General features: G+C 43.4%; 1 protein-coding gene across 1 annotated transcript in view; it reads left to right on the top strand.

Annotated features, from left to right (window-relative positions):
• Positions 1–13,551, top strand: part of ACOX2 (acyl-CoA oxidase 2) — a 30,661-nt gene that overhangs the window by 15,488 nt on the left and 1,622 nt on the right. Inside the window, exons 10-14 of the mRNA XM_026650217.1 lie at positions 285–475; positions 2,195–2,356; positions 3,471–3,576; positions 7,348–7,565; positions 11,366–11,498. Coding sequence (XP_026506002.1) covers positions 285–475; positions 2,195–2,356; positions 3,471–3,576; positions 7,348–7,565; positions 11,366–11,498 — 810 coding nt within the window. The remainder of the gene's footprint in view (positions 1–284; positions 476–2,194; positions 2,357–3,470; positions 3,577–7,347; positions 7,566–11,365; positions 11,499–13,551) is intronic.

Here is a 13,551-nt window from a genome sequence, read left to right as displayed (position 1 = left end):
ACTGCAGGGCCACGTAGACATAGCCTATGAATCACCTGGCAGCAGGGTTTAGAAAAAGTGGACATGGTCTGAGCATGTGCAAATTTGCAAGGACCCAAATGGACAAAAATCGGGCCCTTGAGTTTGCACGTACAAGCAGCCAGAGGACCGACACTAAAGAAGTCAGACGTACCAGAGAATACTGTAATTTAGCTTTTTGTAAACTTTTAATGGCCTTAATCACATTAATTGTGTGGCCAAAGGCCAAACTCCTTCACTGTTAACACTGTATCTGCTTTATACAGCTTCATGCGCTTACTTCAGGCCTTAAAGCCATAATTACAGAGTACTGCACGGCAGGAGCGGAGGTCTGTCTCAGGGCCTGTGGAGGACATGGTTACTCTGCGCTGAGTGGACTCCCTTTTTTGTATACTAAACTAGCCGCTTCTTGTACTTACGAAGGGGAAAACACAGTTCTGTTCCTGCAGACTGCCAGGTAACTGCTCAGCCCTGTTTGTTTAATAACCTGCCTCCTAGTCCTCTCGCTCCCTACAGCATCTTCTCCAAAGCAGTTAAGGACATCAACAGCTTTCCTATAATGCAAGCCCAAATCAAACCCATTTCACAAACGATTCAGTTTTCACTCCCACAGGCAGGGAAAGAGGGGGAACAGTCACTGTCCGTCCCTAGCGCCTGGGATCTTGAGATTCCGTGGGGATGGGGGTTGTAAACAGATTGGCTACGTTGTACCTACCTCAAGATCCTGTCATTGGGAGGTGAAGTGAAAATACCCCACCACACGAGAAGTTAGGGAAAGAGTTTTCAATGGAATTTGTTGCCTTTTAAGGTAATTTTAATTAAGCTTAAATTTCGAGAAATTAAACTTGTTCCACTTAGACCAGGCTGTGGCATGATGTTGTTTCCCCTTGGATACATAGTCTACTAATTATCTGCAGTGAATAAAACACAGTAAAGGTGTTTTACTAATTGGAGTAATAAAACATGCACTTAGCTAAAATGGGAAAAATCTAGTCCATGTCCCGAGAGAGAGAGAGATCCACACCACACCCCCACCATTACCCACCCGCTGCATTTGCTGGCAGTACCAGCAGCAATGCCACAGATAGGACGGACTCAGAAATGACCTCTGTACTGTAGCCTATTACTCCTGGAGATGGTCCATCCAGGTCAGGGCTGAGCCACATCAATGGGACTTGGTGGTGAAGCTCACACTGCTTCTGTCTACCTGTCCGCGGAAAAAGAGCTTCAGTATTTGGGGCTCTCATGCCAGCATCTTTCATGCTCATGCACAGGTGTTTTTTTTAAGGGGATAAATGCACCAAACACAAATTGGTTTTAACTTTTCTAGTTTTGTGGCTCATGCAGTTTTAAAGAGAATTATCTAATTATCACACAGATGGAATCATGTTAACAGCAATAGCAATTCTAAGCATTCATCAGGACTCAAACATTAGACAGACCCTGTGGAAAGCCAGGCCCATCACATCAGGTTACTGCAAACAGCACACAGAGAACAAAATTCCTGTTAATGGGTGGGTTTTAGACTTTTGACGGGACACAGTAACTCACTGCTCCTCCCTCACCACACAGAGAGGCTCATGACACCTTCCAGTAGTTTGCACAGAACAAACAGGTTCAGTGCAGCCTACTGCAACAGATTCTTTAAGGATGCGTGTCCTAAAATGAAAACTAAACTAAAATTCGACCCAGGTTTGAAGTCAACTAGTTGAGCCAGACTCACAAAGCCATGTTCTTTCTCCAAGCTCTGTGCACCACTGAGGCAGAGTGTGTGGCTCCCGTAGAGGAGTGGGGAGCAGCTTGGGTTATTAAGCAGCAGAAAGGAGTCATTGCTTAACAAGTGGTGGAGGGCCTGTCCAGCCCTGCTTGGTTAGCTGGATGTCAAATGTGATGCAGTCTGGGTGGGGATGCACAGGAGGAGACAGGAGGTTGTGACAGGGAAATGAGGAACCTCTTTCCCCACCTCATACCAGAGGAGAAAGGGTCCTACATTTTGACAGTGACTCCCCAGATTTCCAAACCATGACCCGGTATGTATTCAAATACACTTCCCAGGGTTTGCATCTGGCTTCAGCTGAAGAAGCCTCAGGTCTCCTCAAGAGGGGTCACTTTCAGGACATGGTGCAATTTTAGAAACATCCCGAGATGAGGACCCATTCTGTTACCCTGTTGTCAGGTTTCTGGTAAAGTGCCTTGCAGCAGTTCACTCCGGCCAGCCCATCCCTCCATCGGCAGCCTATTTGTATTCAGTGGACTCTGGAAAGTGTCAGGCATGGACCAAGATGGACTTTCTCAGACCAGACATTTACGGAGAGGCCTATCGGCACAGAGCAACCAGGTCAGTAAAGAGGGGCTGGAGGAGAAACTTTTCCAAGTTTAACATCCAAGTAGTCTTTGAATTCAAATCCTTCATCACAAATAACGAAGCCACCAAAATCGGCTTCTTAGCTTAAAAAAGGAGACGGTAGTTTAAATTCAGCAAAAACCTGTGTCATGCCGTTCTCGCAGAAATGAAGATTCCGCCCTTTCCTCGTGGTACCCTTGCAAGTGAGTCAGTTTTCCCTGCTCCAGATCCCACTAATATTAAACTTCTAATGCAGAATAGTAGGATTTTTAAAGCCATGCATAATACGTAACAGCTAGCATATTCTGAGCAGCATTGGGTTCTAAAAAATAAAAATAAAAATCACTAGAAATACAAGTCACCAAATGGAATCTCTGCCATCCAGAGAGATTGCTGGGCAATTTAACTCTGTGCCATTCTAAATGTTGCCAAGAAAAATAAAACATCAGATGCTTAGGAAACTAATTCCTTCTCCAAATTGTCTGTCTAGCACAATGGAGCTCCAACTCGGATTCTAGCCATTGAGTACTACAGCAAATTAATAATAATAATAATGATACAAGTCCACACATCTATAGGTTATACGCATTTACAGATCGAGTGATGTCGCGGGTCTCTGGAACCAGGAAAACACAGCAAGCCAAATCCTCCTCCTGTTTACACCAACATAAATGCAGAGTACCTCCCCTGAAGTCACTGTAGATTCATACTGTGGGACATTAGAACAGTATCTGGCCCCGTGTACTGAAGGCAGCAGTGTCAGGAGACAATCAGTTATAAATACTGTCACAATTTCTTTAAATCCATTGCTCTCTCTCTCGCCTCATTCAAAAGCTAAAGAAAATTCACATGGGTCCCAGCTAAACAGAGATGTGAGCTGCTGTGGGTGGAGGTCCTTTAGTGGATGAGTTGCCTGAGTGCTTTTCTCTGACTTGTGGTTAGATGGTTTCAGTTTCCGTGGCCAAAGCTCTTTGCCTTCAGGGTACCTGAAATGAAATTCATTTAAAATACTCACTTCAGACATGTCTTTTTGACATGGTGGGTACATAGAGTGGTGAATAGAGAGTGTGTTTATAGACACGTACAATAGAAATAATTTTCTTCCCAGGCTCCTCGGAAATGCAGCAACCAAACTACAGGCTTTGGTTCAGTCAGGAGCCGAGCAGCATGAGGCATGGAACCAGTGCACAGTACAGCTTGTACAGGCGGCGAAGGTTAGTACAAATCCAGTATTCATTAGCCCTACTGGGTATGGCTGACAGACAACAGGAACCCATGGTCAGCTTAAACAGATTTAGTAACATTCCCAATTATTTACTGTTCGTATGACAGAAGCACCTATTCTGTTCCCTACAGCTTATACCTAGAGCTCCCAGCTGCGATCAGAGCCCCATTGTGTCAGGCACAAAACAAACAGAGTGAGAGACACTTCCTGTCCCAAAGAGGTTACAGTCAAGAAAACAAGAGGCAGGAGGGGAAACAGAATCCGTAGAGAGGTGAAGTGACTCACCCATCGTCACACATCAGCCAGTAGCAAAGGAACTTGCTCCCAGTTCCGTTCTCTCTGCGCTGAAACGCACTATCACAAATCACCATTTAACTCAATTGCCATTGAAAATGTTCATTCGTTTCCTTTTAAATTCAGTGCTAGAATCAGAAAAAGTTGTAGGGTCACTGGGCGAAATTTACCCCAACGGAAGTTTATTGAAGTCTCTTAGAGTAACACCCAGGGTGAATTAGGCCTATTTCCTTTTTAGCTTTAAAAGGAATTTCTACTACCAAAAAACAGGAACAGTGATACAGTGATACGTCTGATACTGTAATTTCCACCTTAAAAGAAGGAAATGGAATAAATAAGATCAATTTAGCGAGACCCGAAAATGACAGTATAGCCTGATGAAACTGATGTGGGAATTAAAGCAGGCAAAATATACATTCCTCAAACTGAAATTTGCCGAGACAGAGTTAACACCCTCTATGCTTCAGCTCTTTAGTGGAGCACACCAGGGGAACCATTAGAGAAACCTCATTCAAGGGGGAAAGGAAAACACTTGGAATTTCATTACCGCTCTAGTAGGCAACAGATAAAAATAAGTTATCTGCAAAGTTTCAAACTTTGCTGCAACCATGTTAAAAATAAAGTTATCCTCTTGTTCCCTTTTTATCTAAAGGAGAATGTTTTTGAAAATAAAGATCTATAGCTCATTTGTTTTACTAAAATTAAAAAGTTTAAAATCTAATTTCTTCTGAAATGTGTACTTATATCTCAGCTTCAGCGTGAGACTCTCCAAATTAAAACTGGAGGAAGTATAGCTCCCTCACAGGGGTTGTGTATAAAGGAAACTGACCACTCCACTGCAGCAGCATTGCTTAGATGTCCCTTAAACAGGAAACTGCACCCAGTGTGCTTAATCCAGCAGCCAAAGTTCACAACAGTGCAAGTGCTTCCCACCAGGAAAATAGGGCCCAGTGCCTTCGAAAACATTAGAGAGGTTATTCCTCTCCTACTAATCGCACTTTCAAAAGAAACCGTGCACTATGATCTTCCAGGTCAACGTAATCTTTCAAAAGCAGAAGGAACTAAATCCACTTTGAGCAATATTGGCTCTCTCTAATGGCATCACAGTCCAGCCAGCTGCCCAGCGTATGTTCTCACCCTTTCTGGTAGATGGAAGAGCTGCAGGCAGCCTCAGTGGAGCAGGGTATTCAGCATGGATACGTAAAAAAAAGTGCCGCATGTATTATTAGGGATGGTTGAAAAATTAGAATTCTTTTCTGTGAAACAGTTTGAATGGAACAAAGTTTTTTTAGTTAGAAGTTTTCCAAAAAATTGTCCAATGAATCAATCTGATACATTTCAAATGGAAAGAAATTTAAATAAAAGCTTCCATTTTGAAGCCTGCCCTCTCCTCTCCTGACCCCCAGAGAAAGGGATCAGGGACAACAAACAAAACATTTTCATTCAGCCTTCTCTGTGCACAACTCTGGATTGCAGGCTTGATCCTGCACTCATTCAGTGACTGAACCCCCCCCCCCCCCCCCCCCTTACACTTCCATGGTCCATGATCTTGGTGGCAGGCGGGGATGGGAGAAATGGCCCATGCATCATAAATAAGGGCCAGGAATGCCCTACCAACTGTGGAATGGAAGTTCAGTCAGCAGAGAGAGAGACACACAGACAGAATTTGACCAGGATTTGTAAATAAACAAAACACTGATTAAAGAACAGGAGTACTTGTGGCACCTTAGAGACTAACAAATTTATTTGAGCATAAGCTTTCGTGGGCTAAAACCCACTTCATGAGATGCATGCAGTGGAAAATACAGTAGGACGATATATATACACAGAGAACTTGAAACATATATATCTTCTTCATGTTCTCTGTGTATATATATCTTCCTACTGTATTTTCCATCGTACGTGTGCATACGATGAAGTGGGTTTTAGCCCACGAAAGCTTATGCCCAAATAAATTTGTTAGTCTCTAAAGTGCTACAAGTACTCCTCGTTCTTTTTGCTGACACAGACTAACACGGCTACCGCTCTGAACACACTGATTGTATCAGGTGTTTATCAAAGGAAAACCCAGTACTGAGTAAAGAGAATGGCAGAGCAGGAGTGAAAATGAAGTGAAGCTCGAGTTCCCCAGGTCCCTGCGAGTGACCCAACCCAGGGATGGAATTAGAACCCAAAGCATGGTCATTTGTTACTTTTCCCACCACACTTCCTGCTTCACTGAAGACAGCCCTGAACACACATCAGTCTGTGACATCTTTAGCACACTAGAAAATACCAAGAGGATTTCAGAAGGAGAAAAAGATATTATTTGTATTATTTCTGGGCAGAATTCACCCTCTCCATTACTCCCACGTAGACTGCTCGGGTGAATCATTAAGCACAGAAGTCTAATATTAACTCAGTTTGCATATTTCACGTTGGAGTTCGGCTGTACAGCTAATTATGCTCGTTAGCAGGGATCATTTCTTTTGCTTTAGGTCAGCAGCCCAAAGGATTTCCATCAATTACCTAAAACAACAAAAGCATTGTAAGCTCCTTGGGGCAGGGACGCCTTTTGTTCTGTTTGTACAGCACCGAGCACGGCAGGGTCCTGGCCCAGGACTAGGGCTCCTAGGCACTGTAGTAATATGAATAATCAATAATAATTCATTGGAAAGATGCACATTCATTTGTCGCTCCCTGAAGAAAGATTGAAGTCTCCTTAGCTCTGAGCTCCTAGGAAGGTTGAGTGCTGCATGCTGCTCCAGTGCAACATCTGCAGTTGAATGGATTTGTTTTCCCCTCTCAGTCCACACATAATCAAACAGCCTTGCTGGGGTTCAGTGCAATGGGTTTCAGTGTGTTTCTGCCATTCCGATTGCCTGGAATGCTCACTGACAAGAGTAAGCCAAGTCTGGAAGCACTTTTCTAATCTTTATCACAGTGGTTCTCAAACGGTGGGCTGTGACCCTGTTTTAATGGGGTTGCCAGGGCTGGTGTTAGACTTGCTGGGGCCAAAGCCCGAGCCCCATCACCCAGGGCCGGGGCCAAAGCCGAAGCCCAAAGGCATTAGCCCTGGGCAGTGGGGGTCAGGTTACAGGCCCCCCGCCGGGGGCTGAAACTTTTGGGCTTCGGCTTTGCCCCCCGCCCAGGACAGTGAGTCTCAGGTGGGCTCAGGCTTCGGTCCCTGCTTTTGGGGTCATGCAGTAATTTTCATTGTCAGAGGAGGGTTGCAGTGGAATGAAGTTTGAGACCCCTGCTTATCAGTATCACAGTGGTGATTATTACTGTCCTCCCTTCTCTTCCATACTGTAGAAGTCAAACATGAATGTGAACGGCCTAACCAGAATAAAAACTGGCAGAAAATGGCCCGTGAAAATGGAAGGTTTGATACCCTTTGCTGGAATGTTTACGTCACTCAGCATAGTCCTTGTCACTGGAGACATTTATCAGGATGCATTCATAGTTGAATTTAACTCTTTTCTAGGCTCACTGCCACTACATCGTTGTGAAAAACTTCATAGACACAGTGGAGAAACTTAGAAATGAGGCTGAAATCCAGAAGATTGTGAAACACCTTTGTGACCTTTTTGCATTACATGGTATCTTCTCAAACACGGGAGAGTTCCTGCACGCTGGGTACATATCTGGGGACCAAATGGACATGGTGACTGCATCCTACTTGGATCTACTCGCTATCATTCGGTGAGCTACGAACAGCAACTTTCCCCCACGCCCCACAAGAGGGGGGAAATGATGTTAAATAATTGTTAAGGATAGTTAAGTGTGTCACCATCACCAAGCCTGATGGGGTGTCAGGTTTACATTTGTACACAAGGCCTATGTGCAAGCTTTATTTTCACAGTTAAACAGATTTAAACCCTTAGAGGTCTGAAAAAAAACAAAACGTCTCAGGATTTCATAAATTGCCTGCTTTTAAATATCTTAGTTTTTAATCATTAAAATGTTACTACCAATTAAAGGTAATGTCTCAGGTACTTTAAATTCAGCATTTCAGTTTAAAAAGAGTTGCATGCACATAAGACTTTTCTCACACACACAACAGTCAACTAATTCTTCCTTGGCTTGAGATATTTCTCTGCAGTGATTGGATTGCAAACAATGTGGCGTTGGGCTACTGCATGAGAAGCACAAAATAAAACAAAAATTAAACCGACTACATGTGACAGTGCAAAATGTAATTCATTGCCTTAATGGTGAAAAGTTAGATTTTAGAAATGGTTGTAATTGTAATAATCTAAGAGGTTATTAGCAACACAAGCAAGAAATTTTTAAGTACAATTTTACCCTGACTGTGCCTTTAAATTATTATACTATTTAGAGAAAAACAAACAATCTATTTCAACTAGGAAGTTAAATAGCAACCATGCAGAGTGTCTTGTAGCTCTTAAACATCCAGTAGTACATGCTAACCTTATAAATAAAATAACCCTTGACCCATTGAATACTTTCTGCCATTTTACAAGATTTCTTAGTTTGTTTCAAAGTCATGTTTGGTGATAATCAGAAAAGATGAAAAGTTTTTCAGCCATGACTTTTAAACAAAAACAAAATTAACCACGGAGTCATTTCTCAGATAGCACAGTAAATTAATCCCTTACAATGTTTAAAAAGCTGTTTTCACATAGGATTTACTTTTTATAATAGAGCACTGCAAATTAGATATTCAGTTTCATTGGGACTTTAGACTAAGTTGTTGACCAACTGAGTTAATTGGGATTTTGCACACAATAGTAAGAATACACCCTACACAATGGACTAGAAAATAGCAATTGAGGCAGCACACATTTCTACTAGAATTTCTCAACCAGGATTCAAAAGGTAGCAAACCTAAACAGAACTTTCAAAAGACCTTAGCCCATGGAACTCAGTCAAAGATACTGCTGAGGTCAAGAATTTAACAGGACTCAAGAAAGGAGTGCCCATTTCTATGGGATAATGAAAACATGCATGGAGTCAATATTTAGGATTAAAATGAAAACAACCAAGAGTTTGAAAGGGATACAAACACTCCAGCTTCGGGACATGAGACCATCTCATTGACAGGGGCTCGGAAGAAACTTCCCATATGAGCAGGTTGTGACGGGTTTCCCTCAGGGTGCAACTTGGAACTGGGGTACCACTGAGCCCGCCTGACCCACCAGACTGGGCTCCCTGTAACTGGACTGCTGTGACAAGCTGCAGACGTGCTCCCGGTCTCCCTCTTTCACCAGCATACATACAGGGAGGGACACAGCCAGCTGTTGTAACATGCAAACAGGCTTTCTGACCAGCCCCTGCATGGGAAGGCTTCAGCTAAGGAACTGCCCAGATACTCAAGTGCACACCCCCCTCTGGAGCGCAAACCCAAAATACACCGTCCTGTGCTGTACAGAGAACTGTACAGCGTAAGCTCATGACATTCACTCCCTCCCTCGATGTGGAGAGAGAGATGCAACAGCTTTTCGCCCCCTATTTATGAATTCCACACATTTGCCCCCTATTTATGAATTTGGGTTAAGACAAAACAAAAGTTTATTAACTACAAAAGGTAGATTTTTAAGTGATTGTAAAGAATAGCAAACAGATCAAAGTAGATTAACTAGCAAATGAAACAAACATGCAAGCTAAGGTTAATGTACTAAAGAAACTGGTTATAACTAGCAAATTCTCACCCTAAATGTTGTTTTAGGCAGATTGCAGAGGTTCTTGAAGGCCAGCTGCTCTTGCTTGCAGCTTAAAACTCCAGGTATTTCTTTCAAAGGCCACACACCTTCTAGCCTGGGTTCAGTCCTTTCTTCCCCAGTTCAGTCTTAGGTGTTTATAGCAGTCATCTTGGGTGGGGAGACAGTGAAGAATGAACCACGTTGAGGTCACTCTCCTGCCTTAAATAGGTTTTGCATATAGCAAAACTTAGTTTCCAAACTTAGTTCCCATGCCAGTCAGTGAAAAAACACTGATATTCCAAGATGGATTCCAGTACCGGGTGACTTGATCACATGATCCTGCAGCCATAACTCAAAGGCTGGTTGTAACATCCTCAAGAAGACTTCCCAGGAAGGTGGGAGATTAGCATCTTCTAAAACCTATTGTTCTTCCTAATGGCCCTTTCCAGCCAGCAATCTAGACTGATTGCATTCTGTCTAGAGCGCGTTCCCCAGGTGTACACACATTTGTAATAGCTGCACAGACAATATTCCTAACTTCAGATACAGAAAGGATACATGCATACAAATAGGATAATCATATTCAGTAAATCAGAACCTTTCCAATGATATCTCACATGACCCATCTTGCATAAAATACATCTTAGTTATGTCATAATCACTTCATAATATCTCTATGAAAAATATGGGGACGTAGTGTCACAGGTTATTTCAGAACTACCTACTACAGCATTTCATGCAGCTGGTACTGGCTATTGTCAGAGGCCAAGATTCAGCAAAGTATTTAAACACCTCATCACTGGTGACTACTCAGGTGCTTGAAGTCAAGCATTTGCTTAAATGCTTTTCTGAATCGGGGCCAGAGATAGGATACTGGACTAGATGAGCCATTGGCCTGTAATGAATTACGTTTATCTCAATATACTGCAAGCTCTGCTGTCCTGAGGAAGCCCTAACACGTGTAGATTTATGAACATTTTAAAACCAACATGGTATTTGACCCATTGTTTATATGATGACATTATCCATCGCTTGTTGAGATCCTGGCTTTTTAAGGAGCTTTTCTAACAAGTAAATATAATTTGGAGGCATATTATTGTAATTCCACTTCAATTTCCTCCATTTATTTTTCAAAGGCATTAAAACCAGAACTTCATCATTTTTGTGAGGGAAATAAACAGTGTCATTTATTTAGTTATTTTAAAAAATAAATCCTCTATCAAACTTTATTTTTTTCTAATTAGTAATGCTGTTTAAAAGCTTTCTACGATTAAATCTCTTAGATAACGATTTTACCAGTGGCAGTAGCATCAAGCAGTGACTTTCTAATACAATGATTAAGATTTGCATTTCATTCAAATGACAAGTGTCACTGCTTTTGATGGTGGGATAGCAGGATGCGACTGCCATGTGAAATACCATCTAGAAGTGAAAAGATACCCCTGTGCCGAGGGCCAGCACAAGCCTAGAAACCACTTAAGCCCATCAGCCCACTTTAAGACAAGCTGCAGGGCCTGCTGATTAAGTGCATCACATAAGATTCAATCCTGAGTCAGGGACCAATCCACAGAGGTGCCAAGCACCTTCAACTGCCATTGACCCCAACGGGAGAAGAGAAGGCTCGGCACATTGGGCAATCTGCCTCTCACAAAGTAAGGAATATTGGCCAATAATCTCTCTCAAAAACCAGGAACATTAGTTCCTAAATCACCAGGTTTCTTCACACTACAGTAAATACCCAACGGCAAATATGAAATTATGTTTTCCCCCATTCGGCCCCAGCAAAGTGGTAAGGATTTCATTAACCCTGCAGTGAGTGCGGTCCATTTGCTTCTCTAGGAACGATGCAGTGCCACTAGTGGATGCTTTCGACTTCACCGATGAAAGTTTAAATTCTGCGCTTGGCAGTTACGACGGACATGTCTACCAACGGCTTTATGAGTGGGCTCAAAAGTCACCAACCAACCAACAGGTAAGGACAGTGGGCTACTGTCACGGAGTGTGGGGGAGTCAGGGCCCTGCACCCTCATTTCCTGCGATTCACCGGGACTCTCAGCCAGACGGTAACACAGAAGGTTTATTAGACAACAGGAACACAGTCCCAAGCAGGGCTTGTAGGTACAACCAGGACCCCTCAGCCAGGTTCCTCTGCGGGGGGCAAGGAGCTAAGACTCCCAACTTGGGGTTCCCTGTGTCTTCCCCACCAGCTCAAAACTTTAAGAAACCCCTCCAGCCAACTCCCTCCTCTCCCCCCCGGCTCCTCCTCTCACCTTTGTCCAGTTCCCCGGCAAAGGTGTCACCTGGCCCCACCCCTCTCCTGGCTCAGGTATCGTCCCTCAAATAAAGTCATCCCCTGCTCTCCCATCCCCCATGCAGACAGTCCCAGTAAAACTAGACGACATTCCCAGGTCAATCCGCCCCACTCCCTACTGCGTCACAGCTACAAACTACCGGCACCTACACATTAGCCTAGGCACACATTATTTTGACATAGAACATTCAAGGCTGAAGAATGGAAAACAGCCGGGAGAAAGCAAGTGGACTGACAGGTTGGAATTTTGAGGCCAGAAGGTAAAAATCACGTGTTCCTTGGAATGGAGTATTGAATTGTGCCAATTACATGCATGGCTCAGAATCTGAGAGTTTAATGACTGAGGCCCTGCTCGAGCAATCAATTCCATGTGGATGGATCTTGACTGACATCAGTGGGGCACTGCACAGCCACACGTCCGTCCATAGAGAGCTGCTCGAGCAGGACATCAGAACCACGTCTGCCCTTGTTCCATGCGCAGAACCACCAGTAAGAAGCATGGTTTGGTTCTGGTGCGGTAATCGGAACCTTAGAAGTTTAGACCTGTTTGTTCAGTGAATTCAATGTTCGCAGAAGGCACTGGCCTCACACTGCTGGAGCCTGAGATCCAGTTTAACCACAGAACAGGTACAGCATAGTAGCACCACTGCATGATTCTCCATACTACTGTGCCAGTCTGCCACTGCCCTTTTCTGAAGAGAATGCCCTGTAAGTGGGGACAGGGTTTGCTCAGGCCCTTTCATTCCTTGGCCGGTTCAGCAGAGGCCTACTAGTACCATTTAAAAGGGTGTCTTGTCATGAGCCCTGCTGCAACAAGACCACCCTGAAACCCATCAGATTGTCTTTCAGTCATTAGTGACCAGGACCGGATCTGAACAGGCAATCTAGAGGTCCGGGGCTCTATCACCTATTACAGTAGCCAGAGCTGTCCAGCCCTCTGTCTGGAACATTTTTTTTTTATTTATTTATAGCTCTGAACTACCACCATGAAAAGGCAAACAACATGCACAAAACCTATATATGTACAATTTAACACCATGGAAAGATAGGATAGTTACATACTCTGCATTAACAGGCTGCATATTCACAGGTACTTTTATCACTACTTATCAATAAGTACACCTCTACCCCGATATAACGCTGTCCTCGGGAGTCAAAAAATCTTACCGCGTTATAGGTGAAACCGCGTTATATCGAACTTGCTTTGATCCGCTGCAGCGCACAGCCCCGCCCCCCCGGAACTCTGCTTTACTGCGTTATATCTGAATTTGTGTTATATCGGGTCGCGTTATATCGAGGTAGAGGTGTATGTTCTTCTTATAGTATGCTTAAGCAGTAGGGGGTATAAGTTTTAAACAAGGTAACCTCCCCCTTCCCCCACTCACACACTGTATTCTCAGCACACTGCCTTCATTTCTAACATCACATTAAAGGTGAATTAACATCACTATTCATGCTACATTGCGTTTTCTTGCTTAATTTAAAAACACAGCTCACCTACTTAAACAAGATTTTACCTTAGTACTTTTCCCAGCAAACCAAGCACCACTAGCCAATTTTACAAACGAATGCACAATTTGAAGTTTGCCTTTGGTGAATATTCAAGTTAAAAAATGTGCTTTCTGAAATTAAATGCTTTGCATCCTCATTTGGCTGAGCAGCGCTGCATATTAGCAATGTAGGGGGATCCCAGGTACCAGGTTGGGAGGCATTA

Source organism: Terrapene carolina, unplaced genomic scaffold (genome assembly GCF_002925995.2).
Source record: "Terrapene carolina triunguis isolate 2854851 unplaced genomic scaffold, T_m_triunguis-2.0 Scaffold89, whole genome shotgun sequence".
Taxonomy (NCBI): domain Eukaryota; kingdom Metazoa; phylum Chordata; order Testudines; family Emydidae; genus Terrapene; species Terrapene triunguis.
Note: the sequence above shows the minus strand (reverse complement) of the source record. Positions and strands in the feature narration are given on the sequence as shown.